Source organism: Anomaloglossus baeobatrachus, chromosome 4 (assembly GCF_048569485.1).
Source record: "Anomaloglossus baeobatrachus isolate aAnoBae1 chromosome 4, aAnoBae1.hap1, whole genome shotgun sequence".
NCBI classification, from domain to species: domain Eukaryota; kingdom Metazoa; phylum Chordata; class Amphibia; order Anura; family Aromobatidae; genus Anomaloglossus; species Anomaloglossus baeobatrachus.
Window position 1 is genome coordinate 471,790,892 of NC_134356.1, and position 19,853 is coordinate 471,810,744.

Sequence of the window (19,853 nt, forward strand, 5' to 3'; positions counted from 1 at the left end):
TTGTAACCAATATGTAATATGTTTACTTGCTGCTCTAAACGTACCCACAGGCTCAGAGAAATTAAAGTATAGCTGAGTTGTGTTACCCAGTGTATGCCAAAGTGTTAAAAGTGTACCTTTCTAGTGCTGGAAACCTGGGTATGCGAATGTACTAGTGTCGCCCAGGGTAAGCGTATTGATGGTCTAATAAAACTGCTGCAAGAATTGTTGTGTGGATGTGAGAACGGGGTGCAATTAACGGGACTGGTGAGTGGGCAAGTGAGTGTGAGAAAGGGAGAATCCCTTTACAATCTCACCAGAAGCACATGTCCAGCAAACAGACCATATTCGTGACTCGCATGTATAAAAAGTGAATTATATTGAGATTTCACCCTCCTTTTGGATGGTTTTCATAACAAATTGGCACCAGACACACTGTGCATTATTAATACTTTTCTTAAAGGGACTCTGTTAGCAGGTTTCTGCAATGTTACCTGAAGACAGCTTGCTGCAAGAGTTAAAACAGAGAATTCAGCCCTGCATCTCTTATCTCAGTCTTTTTTGTTTACCTCAGAATGTTAGTTTAAGCCTTTTATCTTTTATGGTTAGTGGGTCTCAGCAGTGCACAAAAGTCCGCCTCCACCCCTTCTGTGATTAGCAGTTTCTGTCAATGGAAATGTATACTGAAAGCCTGGTATAGGCGGGGATAGCTCTCCCAGCTCTACTACATGCAAAATCTAAAATCTTTCACTATGTCAGAACGGCTGCACACAGTAATCTAAGTGATACATAGTTTAACTCAGTCTCTTTTCCTATATCATGCTGCTCTCAGATGAGGTAGTAAAAACTTGCTGACAGTTTCCCTTTAAATGTACACTTTTTAGCATCATGGCCTCTGTGCTTGGTTGTCTCTCCAAACTCCTCCTCACCATGGTTATGCTAATAGTGGTGGGCAGTGTGGAACCAAGTTCTATCGATTGGTGGTCCCCCCTACTGCTGTCAAAGAAAAACCCTTGTATGCGAAACTTCCTACTAATGTTTGCAATGGGTAGTCCATGATCAATCTGGTTTTAAAAGGTAAAACGGGTAACCCAGTGTTTTTAAATAGTTTTGTAAAACTACATAAAAAAATGCAATAAATACATCAAGTACTATGGTATATAAGCATGGACTACAGGTTGTGTATTAGTGAGTTACATAAGTAGCAATGGAGTGGTATTGGTGGAATTTGTGACTTTAAGAAAATGAGAATTATTTTTTTGCTACTGATTCTTATCTTTTTTTTATGCTCCACTTTAACACATTATATCTATTTCTTTGTCGCTCCATTGGGAGACCCAGACAATTGGGTGTATAGCTATTGCCTCTGGAGGCCACACAAAGTATTACACTTAAAAGTGTAAGGCCCCTCCCCTTCTGGCTATACACCCCCAGTGGGATCACTGGCTCACCAGTTTTGTGCTTTGTGCGAAGGAGGCAACACATCCACGCATAGCTCCACTTTTTAGTCAGCAGCAGCTGCTGACTATGTCGGATGGAAGAAAAGAGGACACATATAGTGTCCCCAGCATGCTCCCTTCTCACCCCACTGTATGTCGGAGGTGTTTGTAAGGTTGAGGTACCCATTGCGGGTACGGCGGCAGGAGCCCACATGCTGATTCCTTCCCCATCCCTTTTTACAGGGCTCTGGGTGAAGTGGGATTTACCGGTCTCCAGGCACTGAGACCGTGCTCCATCTACAGCCCCTGGAGAAGATGCTGGATGGAGCGGAGTACATCAGGGACATGGCCCTGCTTCCTCAAGGTACTCTGTGTCCCCGTGCATTTGGCGCTCACACCGCAGCATGCTGGGTGTTGTAGTGCGCCGGGGGACATCAGCGCTGCGGCGCCTGTGCCATGGCCTCATTCAGCTTTGCTGAAGCAGGCTCACTTATGGGAATTGGTCGCGCCGGCCGCTGGGACTGCGGCGCGGCTGGCACTTGTAGTGCGCCGGGGACTTCAGCGCGGCCTGCGCTTTTACGGCGGCCGCGCTGATAACTAGAGTCCCCGGCTTTTGCGGCCTGCTTCCGTTCGTTCCCGCCCCCAGACCTGCCAGTCAGGAGAGGGGCGGGACGCTGGCCACTTCCAGGAATCGGTCGCGCCGGCCGCTGGCAGCGGCGCGGCTGGCACTTGTGGTGCGCCGGGGACTTCAGCGCGGCCCGCGCTTTTACGGCGGCCGCCCTGATAACTAGAGTCCCCGGCTTTTGCGGCCTGCTTCCGTTCGTTCCCGCCCCCAGACCTGCCAGTCAGGAGAGGGGCGGGACGCTGGCCACTTCTATGAATCAGTCGCGCCGGCCGCTGGAACTGCGGCGCGGCTGGCACTTGTGGTGCGCCGGGGACTTCAGCGCGGCCCGCGCTTTTACGGCGGCCGCGCTGTTAACTCGAGTCCCCGGCTTCTGGGCCTAGTCTCCCTTCGTTACCGCCCACAGCCCTGACAGTCAGGGTAGGGGCGTGACGCTGCATAGAGCAGAGCTGAGAGCTGGAGTAGGTTTTGCATACTCCACCCCTCTCACTGTGTGCACTGTGAATCCGGATTCCCGCACTTTCTCAGGCACGCCCACGGCTTCCTTCTCTACAAGGACACCGGCAGCCATTAGTGTCAGTTTCTGTACGATACAGAGACAAGTGTGGAAGACCCTGGCATTCTGATAGTCACACAATCGCTGTAACAGGCGTTAAGCAGCACCTGTGGTGCTAACCCCACTAGTGCAGAAGTGCACTTATAGATATGCTTGTACTATATACATTGCACTGTTTGGTCGCACGTTGTATATACCCTCCTGGATTATGCGGAGGAGTTATCAGCATATTCTCTGTGTAAAACAAAGGTGCAGAACCACATGTTTTTCTATACAGCTGGTACAGCATGTACGGCTATACGGCCGGCAGGTACATAGACTCCCATTGTATGCACTAATGGCCAGGGGATGAGGACGGTGTCTGCAGTATTTACTGACAGTTTTTCTGAGACTATGGCTATGATACTAGAAGCCTAGCAGTCCGGACATGTCTCTCACAATATGGGCACTGTTGAATCATTGATCCATGGCCCCCCTCAGTGTGAATAACTAACAGCTCCGGGAATGTCACACGCATCCCAGAGTCACGGCTCTGCACGGACGTCAGTCCCAGACAGCCTAAGTGGGCTCGCTATGAGCGGCCTCGGTTTCATCAGGGTCCTAACAGAAGGACTCGCTGTGTAATGAGGCGGAAGTAGCGGCTCAGGATTCTGATCCTGAGACCGCTCTCAATCTGGATACACCTGATTGTGACGCCATAGTAAATAATCTTATAGCGTCCATCTATAGAATGTGGGTTATTTCTCACAGCTCCTCCAGTGGAGGAGTCAGCTTCACGTATTTTTCTGGACCACTCTGCCTTCAGAGAGGCAGTCCAGGAACACCACGCTTATCCAGATATGCGCTTCTCCAAACGGATTAGGATACACGTTATCCCTGTCCCCTGACTTGGTCAAGGACTGGACCCAATGTCCCGAGCGGCATCCTCCAATCTCCAGGCTTGTAGCTAGATCCATAGTTGCAGTGGGAGATGGAACTGCAAACTCAAAGATGCCACTGACAGACAGATGGATCTCTGGTCGAAAGCCATCTATGAGGCTGTCGGCGCACCGTTGGCTCCGGCATTCTCTCCCTTGGGGCACTCCAAGCTATTTCAGCTTGTCTTACACAGATTGACACGGTTACACGTACATCTGTGCCGCAGGTGGCATCCTTAACCTCTCAAATGTCTGCATTTGTTTCTTACGCGATTCAGGTTGTCCTGGACTCTGCGAACCGTGCGGCGGTAGCCTCCGCTACTCCGTGTTTTTAAGCAGAGCCTGGTCTGCTCGTTAAGTGAATGGAAGGCAGATTCTGCTTCCAAAAAAGGTTGCCTAACCAGTTGCCTTTTTCTGCTGACCGACTGTTTGGTGAGCGTTGGATGTAACCATCAAACAGTCCAGGGGTAAGGATTCATCCTTTCCTCAGCCCGGACACAACAAACCCCAACAGAGCAAGAGGCAGTCGGGGTTTTCGGCCTTTTCGAGGCTCGGGCAGGTCCCATTTTTCCTCGTCCAATGTGGACTCAAAAGGATCAGAGGAGCTAAGATTCTTAGCGGGCTCAGTCTCGCCCAAAAAAGCGACAGTCTGAAAACCCGCTTCCAAGGCGGCTTCCTCATGACTTGCGGCCTCGGTCGGTAGCAGGCTCTCCCGCCTTGGCGATATTTAGCTGCCATAGGTCAATGACCATTGAGTGTGAGACATTCTGTCTCACGGGTACAGGATAGAGCTCACTTCTCGTCCTCCAACTCGATTCTTCAGAATTTCTCCACCTCCCGGCCGGGCCGCTGCTCTTCTGCAAACAGGGTGCACTCTATAGGCAGAAAGAGTGATGACCCCCGTTCCTCTTCAGGAACAAGGTCACGGTTTTTACCCCAAATTCTTTGCGGTACCTATAACAACGGGCCGTTCCGTCCCGTTCTGGATCTAAAAATGCTCAGCAAGCTCGTGGACACCAGGCGGTTCCGGATGGAATCCCTCCGCCATGTCATCGCCTCAAGGTCCCAAGGATATTTCCTAGCATCATTAGGCATCAAGGATGCTTATCCACACGTGCCGATTGATCCAGAGCACTAGCGTTTCTACGCTTCGTTATAGGAGACGAACACCCTCTGTTCGTAGCTCTACCTTCCGGCTAGCGACAGTCCAACTGGTCTTCGCCAAGGTCAGGGCAGCAGTAGTCACAGTCCTGCACTCTCAGGGTCACTCTGTGGTCCCGTATTTAGACGATCTACTTGTCAAGGCACTCTCTTAGGAAACATGCCAACACTGCCCGAACGTTGCGCTGGAGACTCTCTAGAGTTTTGGGTGGATCATCAACTTTTTAAAGTCAGATCCGACCCCGACCCTATCGATAACATATCTAGGCATAGAGTTTCTTACTCTCTCAGCGATAGTGAAGCTGCCGCTAGACAAACAGCATTCACTACGGGCTGCAAGCTCTTCTTTAAGAACCAGTCGCACACATTGAGACGCCTCATGCACTTCCTACGTAAGATGGTAGCAATGGAGGCAGTTCCTTTCGCGCAGTTTTACTGCGTCCACTACAATGGGACATTCTCCGCCAATGGGACGAGGAGTCGACGTCCCTCAACAGAGTCGTCGTTCTTTCTCAGGCGGCCAAGGAATCTCTACGGTGGTGGCTTCTTCTCACCTCTTGGTCAAAAAGAAGGTCCTTCCTATCCCCGTCCTGGGCGATAGTTACGACAGACGCGAGTCTATCAGGGTGGGGAGCAGTTTTTCTCCACTACAGCGCTCAGGGTACGTGGGCTCAGCAAGAGTCCACTCTTCAGATCAATGTTCTTGAACACAGAGCAGTGTATCTTGCCCTACAATCCTTCCAACAGCGGCTGGAAAGCAAGCATATCCGACTTCAGTCGGACAGCTCCACAGCGGTGGCATACATCAACCACCAAGGAAGAACGCGCAACCGGCAAGCCTTCCAGGAAGTCCGGCAGGTTCTGATGTGGGTGGAAGACACGGCATCCACCATATCCACAATTCACATCCCAAGTGTGGAAACTAGGAAGCTGACTTCCTAAGTCGCTGAGGTGTGGCCGAAAGAGTATGGTCTCCTCACCCGGACGGGTTTCAGGAGACCTGGCGCCGCTGACAGAGGCCGGACGTCGATCTAATGGCGTCACGGCACAACAACAATGTGCCAGCTTCATGGCACGGTTTCACAATCATCGAGCTCTGGCGGCAAACGCCTTAGTTCAGCATTGGTCGCAGTTCCAGCTACCTTAGGTGCCACCTCTGGCATTGTTGCCCAGAGTACTGCGCTAGATCAAGACCGACTGCGGCCGCGCCATCCTCGTCGCTACAAATTGGCCGAGGATGTTGTGGTACTCGGTTCTGTGGTGCCTCACGGTAGGCTAACCGGGGGCACTACCAGACCAATCAGACTGGCTGTCTCAAGGGCCATTCTTCCATTTGAATTCTACGGCCCTCAACCGGATGGTGTGGCATTGAGTCCTGGAACCTAGTGTCGTCAGGATTACCTCAGGACGTGGTTGCCACCATGAGACAGGCTAGCATACCAACGTCCGCCAAGATTGACCACAGGACGTGGAAGATGTTCTTATCTCGGTGCTCGGCGCAGGGTGTTTCTCCCTGGCCGGTTGCATCGTCTATGTTTCCTTCCTTCCTGCAATCTAGGTAGGAAAATGGGTTGTCGCTCAGTTCCCTTTAGGGACAAGTCTCAGCGCTATCTGTATTTTTTCAGAAACGACGACTTCCTCAGGTACGCACGTTCCTACGGGGAGTTTGTCTTCTCAGCACTCCGTACAAGCGGCCGTTAGAGCCCTGAGATCTGAACAAGGTTCTAATTGCTCTCCAGATGCCGCCTTTCGAGCCTTTGAAGGATGTCTCCCTTCCCGTTTTTCACGGGAAGTGGCCTTCTAGTAACGGTCTCGTCTCTTAGGAGAGTTTCCGAGCTAGCAACGCTCTCATACAAACTCCCTTCCTGGTCCTTCACCAGGACAGGGTAGTTCTGCGTCCGGTTCCGGAATTTCTCCCTAAGGTGGTATCCCATTTTCATATCAATCAGGATATCACCTCACCTTCTTTGTGTCCTCGTCCAGTCCATCAATTTCAGAAAGATTTGCAATCTGTTGGTTCTGGTGAGAGCACTCAGGTTCTACTTCCCGCATGGCGCTCCTGCGCCACCCGGATGCACTCTTTGTCCTTGTCGCTGGTCGGCGTAAACAGTCGCAAGCTTCCAGATCCACCCTTGCTCGGGGGCTCGAGGAACCAATTCTTGAAACCTACAGTTCTACTGGGCTTCTGGTTCTCTCAAGGCCGAAGGCCCATTCTACCAGAGCCGTGGGTGCATCCTGGGCATTACGGCACCAGGCTACGGCTCAGCAGGTGTGTCAGGCACCCACCTGGTCGAGTCTACTTACTTTTACCAAGCATTATCAGATGCATACCTACGCTTCGGCAGACGCCAGCCTAGGTAGATAAGTCATTCAGGCGGCGGTTGGCCACCTGTAGGAGAGGGCCGTTTGACGGCCCTATCATGAGGTATTCTTTTACCCACCCAGGGATTGCTTTTGGACATCCCAATTGTCTGGGTCTCCCAATGGAGCGACAAAGAAGAAGGGAATTTTGTTTACTTACCGTAAATTCCTTTTCTTCTAGCTCCAATTGGGAGACCCAGCACCCGCCCTGTTTTCTCGGGGTTTTTCTGTTTTTTCGGGTACACATGTTGTTCATGTGGTATGGTTCAGTTCTCCGATGTTTCCTCGGATTGAATTGGTCTTTAAACCAGTTATTGGCTTTCCTCCTTCTTGCTTTGGCACTAAAACTGGTGAGCCAGTGATCCCACTGGGGGTGTATAGCCAGAAGGGGAGGGGCCTTACACTTTTAAGTGTAATACTTTGTGTGGCCTCCAGAGGCAATAGCTATACACCCAATTGTCTGGGTCTCCCAATTGGAGCTAGAAGAAAAGGAATTTACGGTAAGTAAACAAAATTCCCTTCTTTCCTTTTTCTTTTTCTTTTTTTTTTTTTTTTAAGGCAAAACTTCCCAGTCTTCCCTATAATTGAAGGTGAAGAGCAGCTCCGGCTGTTGTATCTGCAGCATAACTCCATTACAAGAATGCAGAATCTTTCAAGCCTTCAACGTTTAATATTTATAGATCTGTACGATAACCAGATCGAAGAAATAAGCGGCCTCTCTTCTTTGAGATCTTTACGTGTGCTAATGCTTGGAAAAAACAGGTATGTATTTACAATAATTCACTTGCGCAGATCACAAGGAGAGACACCATTTCCTTTATGTATACTTTGGCTACAAAGAAATGCATTACATAGACTATGAAATAAATGTTTTTTTCCACTGTAGATATTTATAGTAGGTCTGTGCTCTGTTTTCCTGATGATAGATTATATACTTCTAGCTGTATTCAGTCACAACTGCAGATGGATATAGGCAATTACTAATAAAATGGTTGGGATAAAAGCCGCTATATGTCTACAGTGAGCTCACATTAGTGGTGGCTACAAATAGCTTATTTTACAGTGTCGGGAACCATTCTGTGCTGACCCCTCACCCATAATTGGTTCCGTAGCAGTGTGTATCCCGTTGGTGGACATGATGTAGAAGGTGTCCATAAAATAACCTAAGGTGATTGGAGCCGTGTGCAGACTGACCCAGTGGACAGAATTGGCTGAAAATTGGTATGTATGCTATTCAAGTCATGGGGAAACAGAAGACATTTTTATTTTAAAAGATTTATGCCAAAACTCCCCACCAGGTGAAAAAAGTAGCGCTGTACAGTGAAGTAAGCTGCTTATAAACCGTGTGCCGATAAATGGAGATGTCACAATTGTTCCACAGACTAGCATAACTGTTAAATATGGCCGCTATGATGCATGGTGATCATGTTCATCCAGTAGCGTAGCTAGCAGGGGGTTGCCCCGAGCCCCGTGCTCAGAGGGGACCACCTGTAGCTTCTGCTACACTCTGCAGGAGTAGAGCAGGGTAAAGTAGTAATTCCAGCATTTGCTGGAGGGGGCGGGGTGACGCGAGGGAACAGAGTTCGGGATGCTGTGAGAACAAGAGAAAATGAAAGAAAAGTGCTGATAGGTGAATCAGCAGTCAGCCGGTGGCTGCTGTGGAAGGCTCATCCAATCAAAATGCAGATTGCTCTCGCTCAAGAATATGACAGGAGGAGGATGAAGCTCTCCATCTACACTCACCATCTGAGGATGAGTGAGGTGTGCGGCTGCCAGATAGTGTGAGGATGGCAGCTCTGCACACACTGCTGGCTGTGCTGCTGGTGAGTGGAGTGCAGGAGACTCAGGACAGCACTTCTCGTGGGAGTGGAGGGCAGGAGACTCAGGACAGCACTTCTCGGAGGAGAGGAGGGCTGAAGACTCAGGACAGCACTTCTCGGGGGAGGGGAGGGCAGGAGACTCAGGGCAGCACTTCTCGGGGGAGGGGAGGGCAGGAGACTCAGGACAGCACTTCTCGTGGGAGTGGAGGGCAGGAGACTCAGGACAGCACTTCTCGGGGGAGGGGGAGGGCAGGAGACTCAGGACAGCACTTCTCGGGGGAGGGGAGGGCAGGAGACTCAGGGCAGCACTTCTCGGGGGAGTGGAGGGCAGGAGACTCAGGGCAGCACTTCTCGGGGGAGGGGGAGGGCAGGAGACTCAGGACAGCACTTCTCGGGGGAGGGGAGGGCAGGAGACTCAGGACAGCACTTCTCGGGGGAGGGCAGGAGACTCAGGACAGCACTTCTTGGTGGAGGGGAGCGCACGAGACTCAGGGTAGCACTTCTCGGAGGAGGGGAGGGGGAGGGCAGGAGACTCGGGACAGCACTTCTCGGAGGAGGGGAGGGGGAGGGCAGGAGACTCGGGACAGCACTTCTCGGGGGAGGGGAGGGGGAAGGCAGGAGACTCGGGACAGCACTTCTCGGGGGAGGGGAGGGGGAGGGCAGGAGACTCGGGACAGCACTTCTCGGGGGAGTGGAGGGGGAGGGCAGGAGACTCGGGACAGCACTTCTCGGAGGAGGGGAGGGAGGAGACTCAGGACAGCACTTCTCGGGGGAGGGGGAGGGCAGGAGACTCCTCCCTTCTCTTGGGAGGTGATTGTTTCATGTGAACACTGGAGAATTTCTGTCCTGTTCATTATGTGTGTATCTGTGATAGAATCCCCCTTCCTCAATGTGCAGTGCAAAGGGCTTCAGGGTCCCGAAAGTCAGGAATAGTGTGACCCCAACCTGTGTCGGCACCCAATAGTGGGGGAGTTCAGGGATGTACAGGTCTGTGACACTGCCCTGCCTCTCTGCCCTGCCACACTGCTCAATTATTTCAGCCCGCCACTCTGCTCTGCCACTGTATACTGAAGCCCGCTGCACTGGGCTCCTGTCCTGACACTGTACTGAATTGTAACCATTGGACAATGCCATCAGTCATAGTGACCCCATGACAACCTTAAGGCCCTGTGTGCACACTGCGGTATTTGCCGCAATTTTTGCTGCAGAAAAGGTGCAGTTTTTTTTTTCAGAACCTTTCTGCAGTCCTTCCCCAGCAAAATCTATGGGAAAGCCAAAATGTTGTGCGCACACTGTATTTTTCTTCCTATAGGTTTTGCTGCAGAATTTCTGCAGCAAAAAGTAGCATGTCACTTCTTTTCCGCAGGTACCTGCGGTTTTGCCATAGATAATGGACCAACCCGCGGCAAAATCGCAGGAAAACTGTGGCAAACCGCATACGGGTGCATTTTTACCACGTTTTTTGCTGCGGCTGTGGAATTCTGCCAGAGGGTGCAGATTTTTCTTAAGAAAAGCAAATTTCCCAGCGTGCACAGACCCTAAAGGGTGTTTTACACGATGCGACATCGCTACCGATATATCGTCGGGGTTGCGTCGTTAGTGACACACATCCGGCATCGGTAGCGACATCGCAGCGTGTGACACCAAGGAGCGACGATCAACTATCGCAAAATCGTTCAAAAACTGTGATCGTTGACATGTCGCTCCTTTCCTTAATATCGCTGCTGCCACAGGTACGATGTTGTTCGTCGTTCCTGCAGCACCACACATCGCTGTGTGTGACACCGCAGGAACGACGAACATCTCCTTACCTGCATCCACCGGCAATGCGGAAGGAAGGAGGTGGGCGGGATGTTACGTCCCGCTCATCTCCGCCCCTCCGCTTCTATTGGCCGCTTAGTGACATCGCGGTGACGTCGCTGTGATGCCGAACGCACCTCCCCCTTGAAGGAGGGATTGTTCGGCAGTCACAGCGACGTCGCTGCACAGGTATGTGCGTGTGACACTGCCGTAGCGATCACCAAATGTCGCACGAGCGACGGGGGCGAGTGCTATCGCGCACGACATCGCTAGCGATGTCGTAGTGTGTAAAGCACCCTTAAGGCTATGTGCGCACTAAAAAATGGACTTTTCTTAAGAAAAATCCGCACCCTCTGTCAGAATACCACACCTGCGACAAAAAACGAGTTTTTTGCCGCGGGTTAGTCCCTGCGGTTTTTTAGCATTATCTATGGCAAAAACCACAGGTACCTGCAGAAAAGAAGTGACATGCTCATTCTTTTTGCTGCAGAAATTCTGCAGCAAAACCTGTAGGGGAAGAAAAACGCGGTGTGCGCACACCATTATTTTTTTTAACCATGGGCTTTGCTGTGGAATGACTACAGAAAGGTTATGAACATTTTCTGCAGCAAAACCGCAGCGTGCGCATAGGGCCTAAAGGAGTTTTTCACTTTCGGTTAATCTTTGTCCAAGAGTGCACTTCAGTGTAAAAAAAAAAAATGCAAACCGTGCTGTCCTCGCCATTCTTGAGTCTACTGCCGGTTTCTGCCGCTGGTGTCTGGTATTGACCATTTCACTGACATCACGATGACAGTGAAGCAGCTAATCAGTGAGCTCTGCAGCTTTGTCAGTGTAAACCGACCGCCCCACTCAGAGCTGCTGAGCTCACTGATTGGCTGCTGCAGTGGCATTGTGATGTCAGTGAAATGGTCAATACAAGACTCATCAGTTATTTCCCAGTCTATACCTCACATGTAAATTTACTCTTGCAGGTTTATCTGTGTGTTATTAGACCTCATCATGATGATGGCGGTCTGTATGGGGGGGCAGTACAGCAGGGCATGCGCTGGGTGTGCAGCACAATAAGTGGGGACAGGATTAGACGTTACACAGATCCTCACTGTACAGACCCGGCTCTTGTGCTCGCTGACGTCTCTCTGCGGCCTCATTCTGATGTCTGGTTTGCTCATACAAGGTTTATCCATGTTTCTCACACATAGACTCTCATAGGTACGTGCTCTATGGGGCTGATCACAGATAGAACCCGTACCTATGAGAGTCTATGGGGCTGATCACAGGTCTGTGTATTTGTGAAGACTTAGTGGGTCACACACAAAATCACAGAGGCTTGTCGGATTTTGATCCAAATAATGAAAGTCTAAAGATCAATGAAGACATTGGAAGCTCTCAGATGCCAGCTGTCTGCTGGTTGTTTTTTCTAGACTATTTGATAGGAGATACCTCCTTCCTTTTTTTTTTTTTTCTTTCGGACAAAAACTGATGAAAAACTCTGACATAACTGATAACAAAAATTGCCAATGACCGAACTTATGACACACGAACTGTTATTTGTGTACGTGAAGACTCAAATACGTGTCAATGAGCCCTCCATTAGGCCGGGTTCACACTAGTTTTATTTTTGTCTGTATGTGATAAAGCAGACATTGCACTGACAGCACACGGAGCCATGTTATTCAGTGGGGCAGTGCAGAGGAGCAATTTTTGTTCTTGACTGACTGCATGTTAAAAAAATAAATAAATAAATAAATCCAAACATGCACTTGTTTCTTCTTTGTGTAAGTTCAGACTCGCCCATTCAAGTCGAAGGCCGGGGTCAGACGAGCGTAGAGCATGGGATGCGATATCCTGATGACACTCTGGTCCGGCTCTGCTGATGACACTCTGGTCCGGCTCTGCTGATGACACTCTGGTCCGGCTCTGCTGATGACACTCTGGTCCGGCTCTGCTGATGACACTCTGGTCCGGCTCTGCTGATGACACTCTGGTCCGGCTCTGCTGATGACACTCTGGTCCGGCTCTGCTGATGACACTCTGGTCCGGCTCTGCTGATGACACTCTGGTCCGGCTCTGCTGATGACACTCTGGTCCGGCTCTGCTGATGACACTCTGGTCCGGCTCTGCTGATGACACTCTGGTCCGGCTCTGCTGATGACACTCTGGTCCGGCTCTGCTGATGACACTCTGGTCCGGCTCTGCTGATGACACTCTGGTCCGGCTCTGCTGATGACACTCTGGTCCGGCTCTGCTGATGACACTCTGGTCCGGCTCTGCTGATGACACTCTGGTCCGGCTCTGCTGATGACACTCTGGTCCGGCTCTGCTGATGACACTCTGGTCCGGCTCTGCTGATGACACTCTGGTCCGGCTCTGCTGATGACACTCTGGTCCGGCTCTGCTGATGACACTCTGGTCCGGCTCTGCTGATGACACTCTGGTCCGGCTCTGCTGATGACACTCTGGTCCGGCTCTGCTGATGACACTCTGGTCCGGCTCTGCTGATGACACTCTGGTCCGGCTCTGCTGATGACACTCTGGTCCGGCTCTGCTGATGACACTCGGCTTCGGCTCTGCTGATGACACTCTGGTCCGGCTCTGCTGCCATTATTTTTTTCAGTCTGTTTAGAGCTGAAGAAAATCTTGCAGATCAGGACCTGGAATATTGACTTGATTTTCTCATTGCTTTCATTCGATTTACTCTCTAATGTAAGCGAGCCCTAAGACTGTGTAGAAAAAGTGGATCCCATACGGAACATCCTTTTTTTATAGCATGTGGTTTTTTACAGATTCGCTGCAACTCTTTTTAAATAGTCTTGTAAATTATTATATCAGTGTTGTCTTGTTTAAAGTCTATTTGTCTTTTTTTTTTTTTTCTCTGCTCGCTATTGTGGGCGGCTTGTTTTTCATGACATTCTATGGAAAAATCCACACACAAACTTGGCGTACTCTCGATATACGTTAACATGTTGCTAACTTGAAAACACACCTCACAGGTCAGTTTATGCCATATATTAAAAAAAAACAGAAAAAAAATCACCTTAAGGATGAGATTTCGATCATGCCCATCCACTTTGCTGGATCTGTGAGACTATGTTCACACAATGAACTTTTGATGTTGCATAATTTCTACATCATTTTTACACCTATTATTATTATTATTTTATTATTATTATTATTATATGGTTAGTGGATTTCATGCTGCGTTCTTTATATATGATTTTGCCTTTATTGCCATTCTTATTTGCAAGATCACGCGTGCGCGCACTTTCGGAGACGACGGCGGCGCACATTTTGGGTACCTGCGCATGCGCGGCCATTTCATTACGGTTACGCGCCCGTATTGTGCCGTTTGCGCATGCGCACATTTTCAAAGATGGCGGCGCCCACCGCTAATCATCATAGCAGCGATGGTGGCTTGTTCATGTGCTCTCCTACACTCCAGCTGGTCCAGACCATGCATCACACCACACACAGGTGAATTATATGTTTTAATCTATTTTGTATATGTATATATATCCTGCATTGTCTCCCTAATCACACATTTTCCCTGAGGAAGCCTCTTTTTGCAGCAATACGCGTGGGCTTCACCCACGGGACTTTCCCTTACTACCCCCTTGCCTGTCCTCTGGCTTTCTCACAAGATCTGCTCTGGCCTATGAACCTTGCCTTTATCATAGATTGCATTTCCCCCCCCCCCAAAAAGGAATGGCATAGTAACTGCATAACTTTGGCCAGACACTTGGATCATTATGTACATATCCTATTGGGAGTAGTCCCTCTACTTGATCTTGGTGCGTCTGTACCTTCTTTATACCTTTTTATACACATGTTCATGGATGGACTTGGTTTATACCATCTCTAGAGGACATTTAATTGCACATATATTGCTGTATATATATTTATGTGATACAATTTTTGTTGAAATTGTTGGTAATCATTTTACTGTGGTTTTGATATGGGGGTTGTGACATCTCAACTTATTTCTGGGTGTGTTTTTTAGTTTTAATGCTTTTAACCTTGTTACAAAAAAAGGATATACTATATATATATATATATATATATACTTTATAGACTTGAATGTGCTCTCTATTTTTGTGCAGTACTTTCTCTCCTCTTACATTATGGTCCTTTTACTGCATGGGTGAGCGAGCACTTGTGGCGCCCCTGACCTGGTCAGGCACCACTGAGTACTGCACCCATGCTGGGGACAGTACAACACAGGTAATCCAGAAGGCTGACCGAGGTGTGACTACACAGGCGCATAGTGATCAGGTCTCACACATGTACCTTTGAGAGGACCCCTGGGGATCCCAGGAGGGGGAAAAGCCTTCACCTCCACTGGAATAGTGGAGGGGGCCAAAAGCCTGGGTGTGGTAAGAGAGCCTGGTTGCTAGGTGGCGTAGGCAAGAACAGGAGAGGAGGAGCAGTGAGCCGGCTCAGTGCAGAGTCCAGGGAGCTCAGAGAGGAGCAGACCCCGGGGCTGTTGCAGTTTGACAGCGTCCGCGCAGTGGCTACCGACGGGGGAGAACGGTCACCTAGGAGTGCTACCCGAAACCCATCTCCAGCTAGAGAGAGAGCACAGAGTGGGAAGTAAGGAGACTGCTAGGGAGAACCAGGCCCAAACGGGCGGCAGATCCCGGAGCGGGGATAGATCCACCTTTCCTTGCTAAACCTGCCGGTGTGGGGCCCTCAAAGCCCACACCACAACAACCAAAAGCCGCAGCCACGTAGCCACAGTTAGGGCCCATAGTTCACAGGAGGCAAGCAGCTGGAGTGATCTGGCCCAGGCAACAAGCAAACGGCAACCGAAGGGGAGAGAGGCTTCAGCAACTTCCCTGGGTGACCCCCATAGGGACTAAAAGTCGGGGTTACCCCAAACCACCAAGGGCTAAGGAAGGCGAGTCGGTAGTCACCATCAACAGTCAGCCTGAAGGATACCTGGTTCCAGCCTGGTTAATCCCAGCTACGCCCGGGTTACTCACCCTGCCATCTGAAGTGAGTAAAACCCCTGAAAGACATTCTGCTTGTGTGGAGTTATTCTGCGCCTTGTGGTTCTACACACCTACACAGGGCCCTGGGGCTTGCCTCACTCTCAGGAGGCTACTACACCCGACTGCACCCACCATCAGCCCCAGGCATCCCTTAACCTGCAGTGACGGTCCCCACTGACCGCAATTCTGAGAGTGGCGTCACGACAGACAGAAGATTCCCTACCTGTAACAAGATACAGCCGAGTGGAGTCCCTGAAGGTAATGCACCGACACAATACTTGCGGGGCTTCACACACTCATCACTTATTACTTCTGGCGGTGCGCCCTTCCCTCTTTTTCTTGTTATCCGCATTTGTTTGCATGGAGAAAATATTAAGCCAAAAGTATAGAACCTTTTTTTTAAAAAAATTCAGTAACTGTGTTTTACCATTTTTGAAAAATTTGGCATTAAGAAAGCAAATGTATACTGCAAGACAAAAGAAATGACAAAAAAAAGCAAATGATAAATCCTGCTCTTGCTTTGCGCCAAATTCACTACGCCTTTGCGCCATTTATGTTAGGTTTTTTTTTTTTCAGTCTAAGGCTAGATTCACATGACCGTTCCGTTTTTGCGGGCCGCAAAAAACGATCCGTTTTTTTCACGGATGCATCCGTATGACATCTGTTCCATTCCTTATATGGTCCGTATGTCATCCGTGTGCCTTCCGTTTTTTTTTTTTGCGGACCGCAAAAAACGGAAGCAGCAGGAAAGATAAATAAATGAGTAGATATAGAGATGGATAGATAGATATAGAGACAGAGAGAGGGATAAATTAATGAATGAATGGCTAGAGGGATGGATAGATGGATGGATAGATAGATGGATGAGAGACATATATAATGTCCCACCCCCCTGCATATTCTAAGCTGGCACCCTTTAGTGACTTTCATGTGGCACTAAAGGGTGCTTAGCCTTGTATTTGGCCAAAAAATAAATAAAAAAAAAAATGACGTGGGCTCCCCCCTATCTTTTGTAGCCAGCTAGGGTAAAGCAAACGGTTGCAGCCTGTAAACCACAGCTGGCAGCTTCACCTTGGCTGGTAATCCAAAACACAAAGTCACCCCACGGTGTTATTTTAAATTTAAATAAATAATTTAAAACAAAAAACACGGGGTCCCCCCTAAATTGGATCACCAGCCAAGGTAAATTGGACAGCTGTGGTCTGGTATTCTCAGACTAGGGAGGTCCACTGTTATTGGACACTTCCCAGCCTAAAAATAGCAGGCTACAGCCGCCCTAGAAGTGGCACATCCATTACATGTGCCATTCCTGGTGCTTTGCTCCAATTCATCCCGTTGCCCAAACGGGGTAATATATGGGGTTGATGCCAGATGTCCAATGTCACCTGGCATCAGGCCCTGGGGTTAGTGATGTCCCGCGTCTATCAGATACCTTGACATCACCAACCCAGTCAGTAATAAAAAAAAAAATAGACAACAAAAAAAGTTTTATTTGAAAAAACACTCCTCAAAACATTCCCTCTTTCACCAATTTATTGAAAAGAACAATCAAATCCGGGTCCGGCGTAATCCAATAAGGGGGTCCCACGACGATTCAATGTCCCAGTCAATGAAGAATAGAATGTTCCCCATTAGCTGGGAGAGCAGTGCAGTGACCTGAGCTAACATCAATAGGTCAGGCCAGGTCGCTGCAAGGGATGACTAGCGCTGCTGTCAGGAGGTTAGATGAGGTCATTACCTGCTGTGACTATCTCCTGCTCTCCTGACGTCAGCGCTGTCACTGACTTCTATGCCCGCCGCCTTCACAGCGAAGAATCGCGGGAGCACGTGACGTCACCGCTAGTGAAAGTCTCGGGCCGCCTGTGAGACGTGACGTGAGAACGCGGCGGGCATAGAAGGCAGTAACAGCGCTGACGTCAGAAGTGCAGGAGATAGTCACAGCAGGTAATCATCTCATGTAACCTCCTGACAGCAGCGCTAGTCATCCCCGCGGCTGCCAGCACTTCTATGTGAGAAGCTGCAGATACCGCAGTGCGGGCAGACAATGACACACTGCAGTGCGGGCAGCCGCGGGGCTGGCGGAGGAGCGGGACACAGACTGCACAGTACTAGTAGAGCACAAAATGTATGAAGACTCAAACTTTAAAATATATGTTATGGAGCAGTGACATATTTTATTAAAAAAAAATAAAGATAAAGCAAAAGAGAGGGAAACAAAGGTAGCTTTTGAATTTGCTCCAAATTACTCGTTGTATGCGTTTTTGATAATTTGTTCAAAAATCCTACGAGCTCAGAAATGAAAAGCAAGAAAAAAAAAGTGGTTCAAAGGCAATCTGTCAATAGGATCAACCTTCCTAAGCCAGATGGTTTGCAGATTAGCATGTACGTCATAGGAAGTTGAATAAAATGATATCTTGATATCTGTGATCAGATGTATTACACAGAAATCCACATTTTTCTTAATTTATAAATGTGCTGTTAAGATCTATGAGCCTGAAAATTTGCCTTCAAAGCTTATTTGAAAAGGAGCGTTACCAGTGTGAGACTTGTAGATCAGGAGAGCAGACGGTCAGTCATTACATGTCTCACACTAGTAATGCCCCCTTTCATTTAAAATAAGCTCTGGAGGCAGATTCTCAGGGGGATCTATATGCGGTTCATATGTGGGGATCATAATATATGCGGGGATCATAATAGCTCCTTTACTTATTAGGAGAAACGTGGATTTCTCTGGAATAAGACATCGGATGACATATACCACCCTTCTATGAATGGCATGGCTGTATAGACAGCGTAGGAGAATTTATCCTACTGACGGATTACCTTTTATAAAATTGCAAATAATGACCTGTGCCATAATAACTATAGTGCTTATTAACAAACTGCACCACATTTGACCTATTGAACCTACTAATATGGTCATACAGGTTATAGAATGCTGAAAAAGTTTTACCTGTATGTCTCATATCAGATGCCTTGTTGTGGATAAATCCCCCCTCACTTAATGTAAATAAGCTCTTCCAGGCTATGGAGCGGATGCTGCCTGGAAGATACCTCTGCCTCCAGAGATCATTTTATATAGAAGGCTGCGTCACCAGTGTGAGAGAAGTAACTAATACAGGACCACAGAAATGAGCTTTTTCGTATTACAAACACATTTGCTGCAACTCTCACAGCTCTGCTGTAATGTGACAATATTATAACACTGTCTGCCTGTGAGATGGAGGCTGAAGCTGAGAGAAACCTGCAGATGTGTCCGTTCTAATCACACACATCTCTGCAGTGAGATCAGGAGAACAGAGAGCAGCCATTCAGGAGGGTGGAGAGAGGCCATTAACCTCACACTGGTGACTCCTCCATCTTTCCAGCAGTATCTTCCCCATAGCCTGGAAGAACACATTTACATTGATAAAACATGATTTATCCACAGCAAGGCATCTGATATGAGGTATAATACGAAGACTTTTTCAGCAGTCTGTAACCTTTATGCCCATATTAATCGTTTAGATAGGTCAAATGTGATGTCAGTTTCCCTTTAACACTAGAACTACTGGACCCGTGAGACCTATATAGAAATACATGGTGCAAAGTAGTCAAAATTACTACCTCAGTAGTTCTAGTGTTAAAGGAGTTGTCCATCTCTGGGGATAATTTTATTTGTTTTAAATTTTTAATTTTAAGTATTTTTATATATTTAGGACTAAAAATCATTCTTGCAATAGGGTGTCATTAAAACTTGTACACTGTTTGAATTTGCAGAGAAACAAAGGCCCTGTAAAAGCCAACTTTAGGCTATGTGCGCACTAGGCCGTTTTACCCCCGGTTTTGCTGCGGAAATTTATTGAGAAAGGTTTGAAATCTTTCTGCAGACGTTTCCCAGCAAAACCTATGAGAAAAAAAATAGCTGTGTGCACACTGTTTTTTTTTCTCAAGAAAATTCTTTGTGAAGATTTTCTTGAGAAAATTTCTTGGGAAAATGTGCATGTCACTTCTTTTCCGCAGGTACCTGCGGAATACCCCCGGTATTTCACTCCATTCACTGTAATGTAATCGCGAAATACCGGGGGTATACCGCAGGTAGCAAATGATGTGCGGTATACCTCCGGTATAGCCGCGATTTACCTGCGGTAATGCTCATCGCTGCCTGCGGTTTTGCAGGGAGTGATGTCATTATGCCAGGAAGAGGAAGCGGAGCAGAGTAAATACACAC

General features: G+C 48.6%; 1 protein-coding gene across 3 annotated transcripts in view; it reads left to right on the forward strand.

Moving 5' to 3' along the window:
• The window catches only part of LRRC49 (leucine rich repeat containing 49), a 230,880-nt gene that overhangs the window by 34,452 nt on the left and 176,575 nt on the right, over positions 1-19,853 (forward strand). For 2 of the 3 annotated variants that reach the window (XM_075345709.1, XM_075345710.1), the window contains exon 6: positions 7,594-7,797. The exons of the other annotated variant lie outside the window; for it this stretch is intronic. In XM_075345709.1, coding sequence (XP_075201824.1) covers positions 7,594-7,797 — 204 coding nt within the window. The remainder of the gene's footprint in view (positions 1-7,593; positions 7,798-19,853) is intronic. 3 annotated transcript variants of the gene reach the window in all.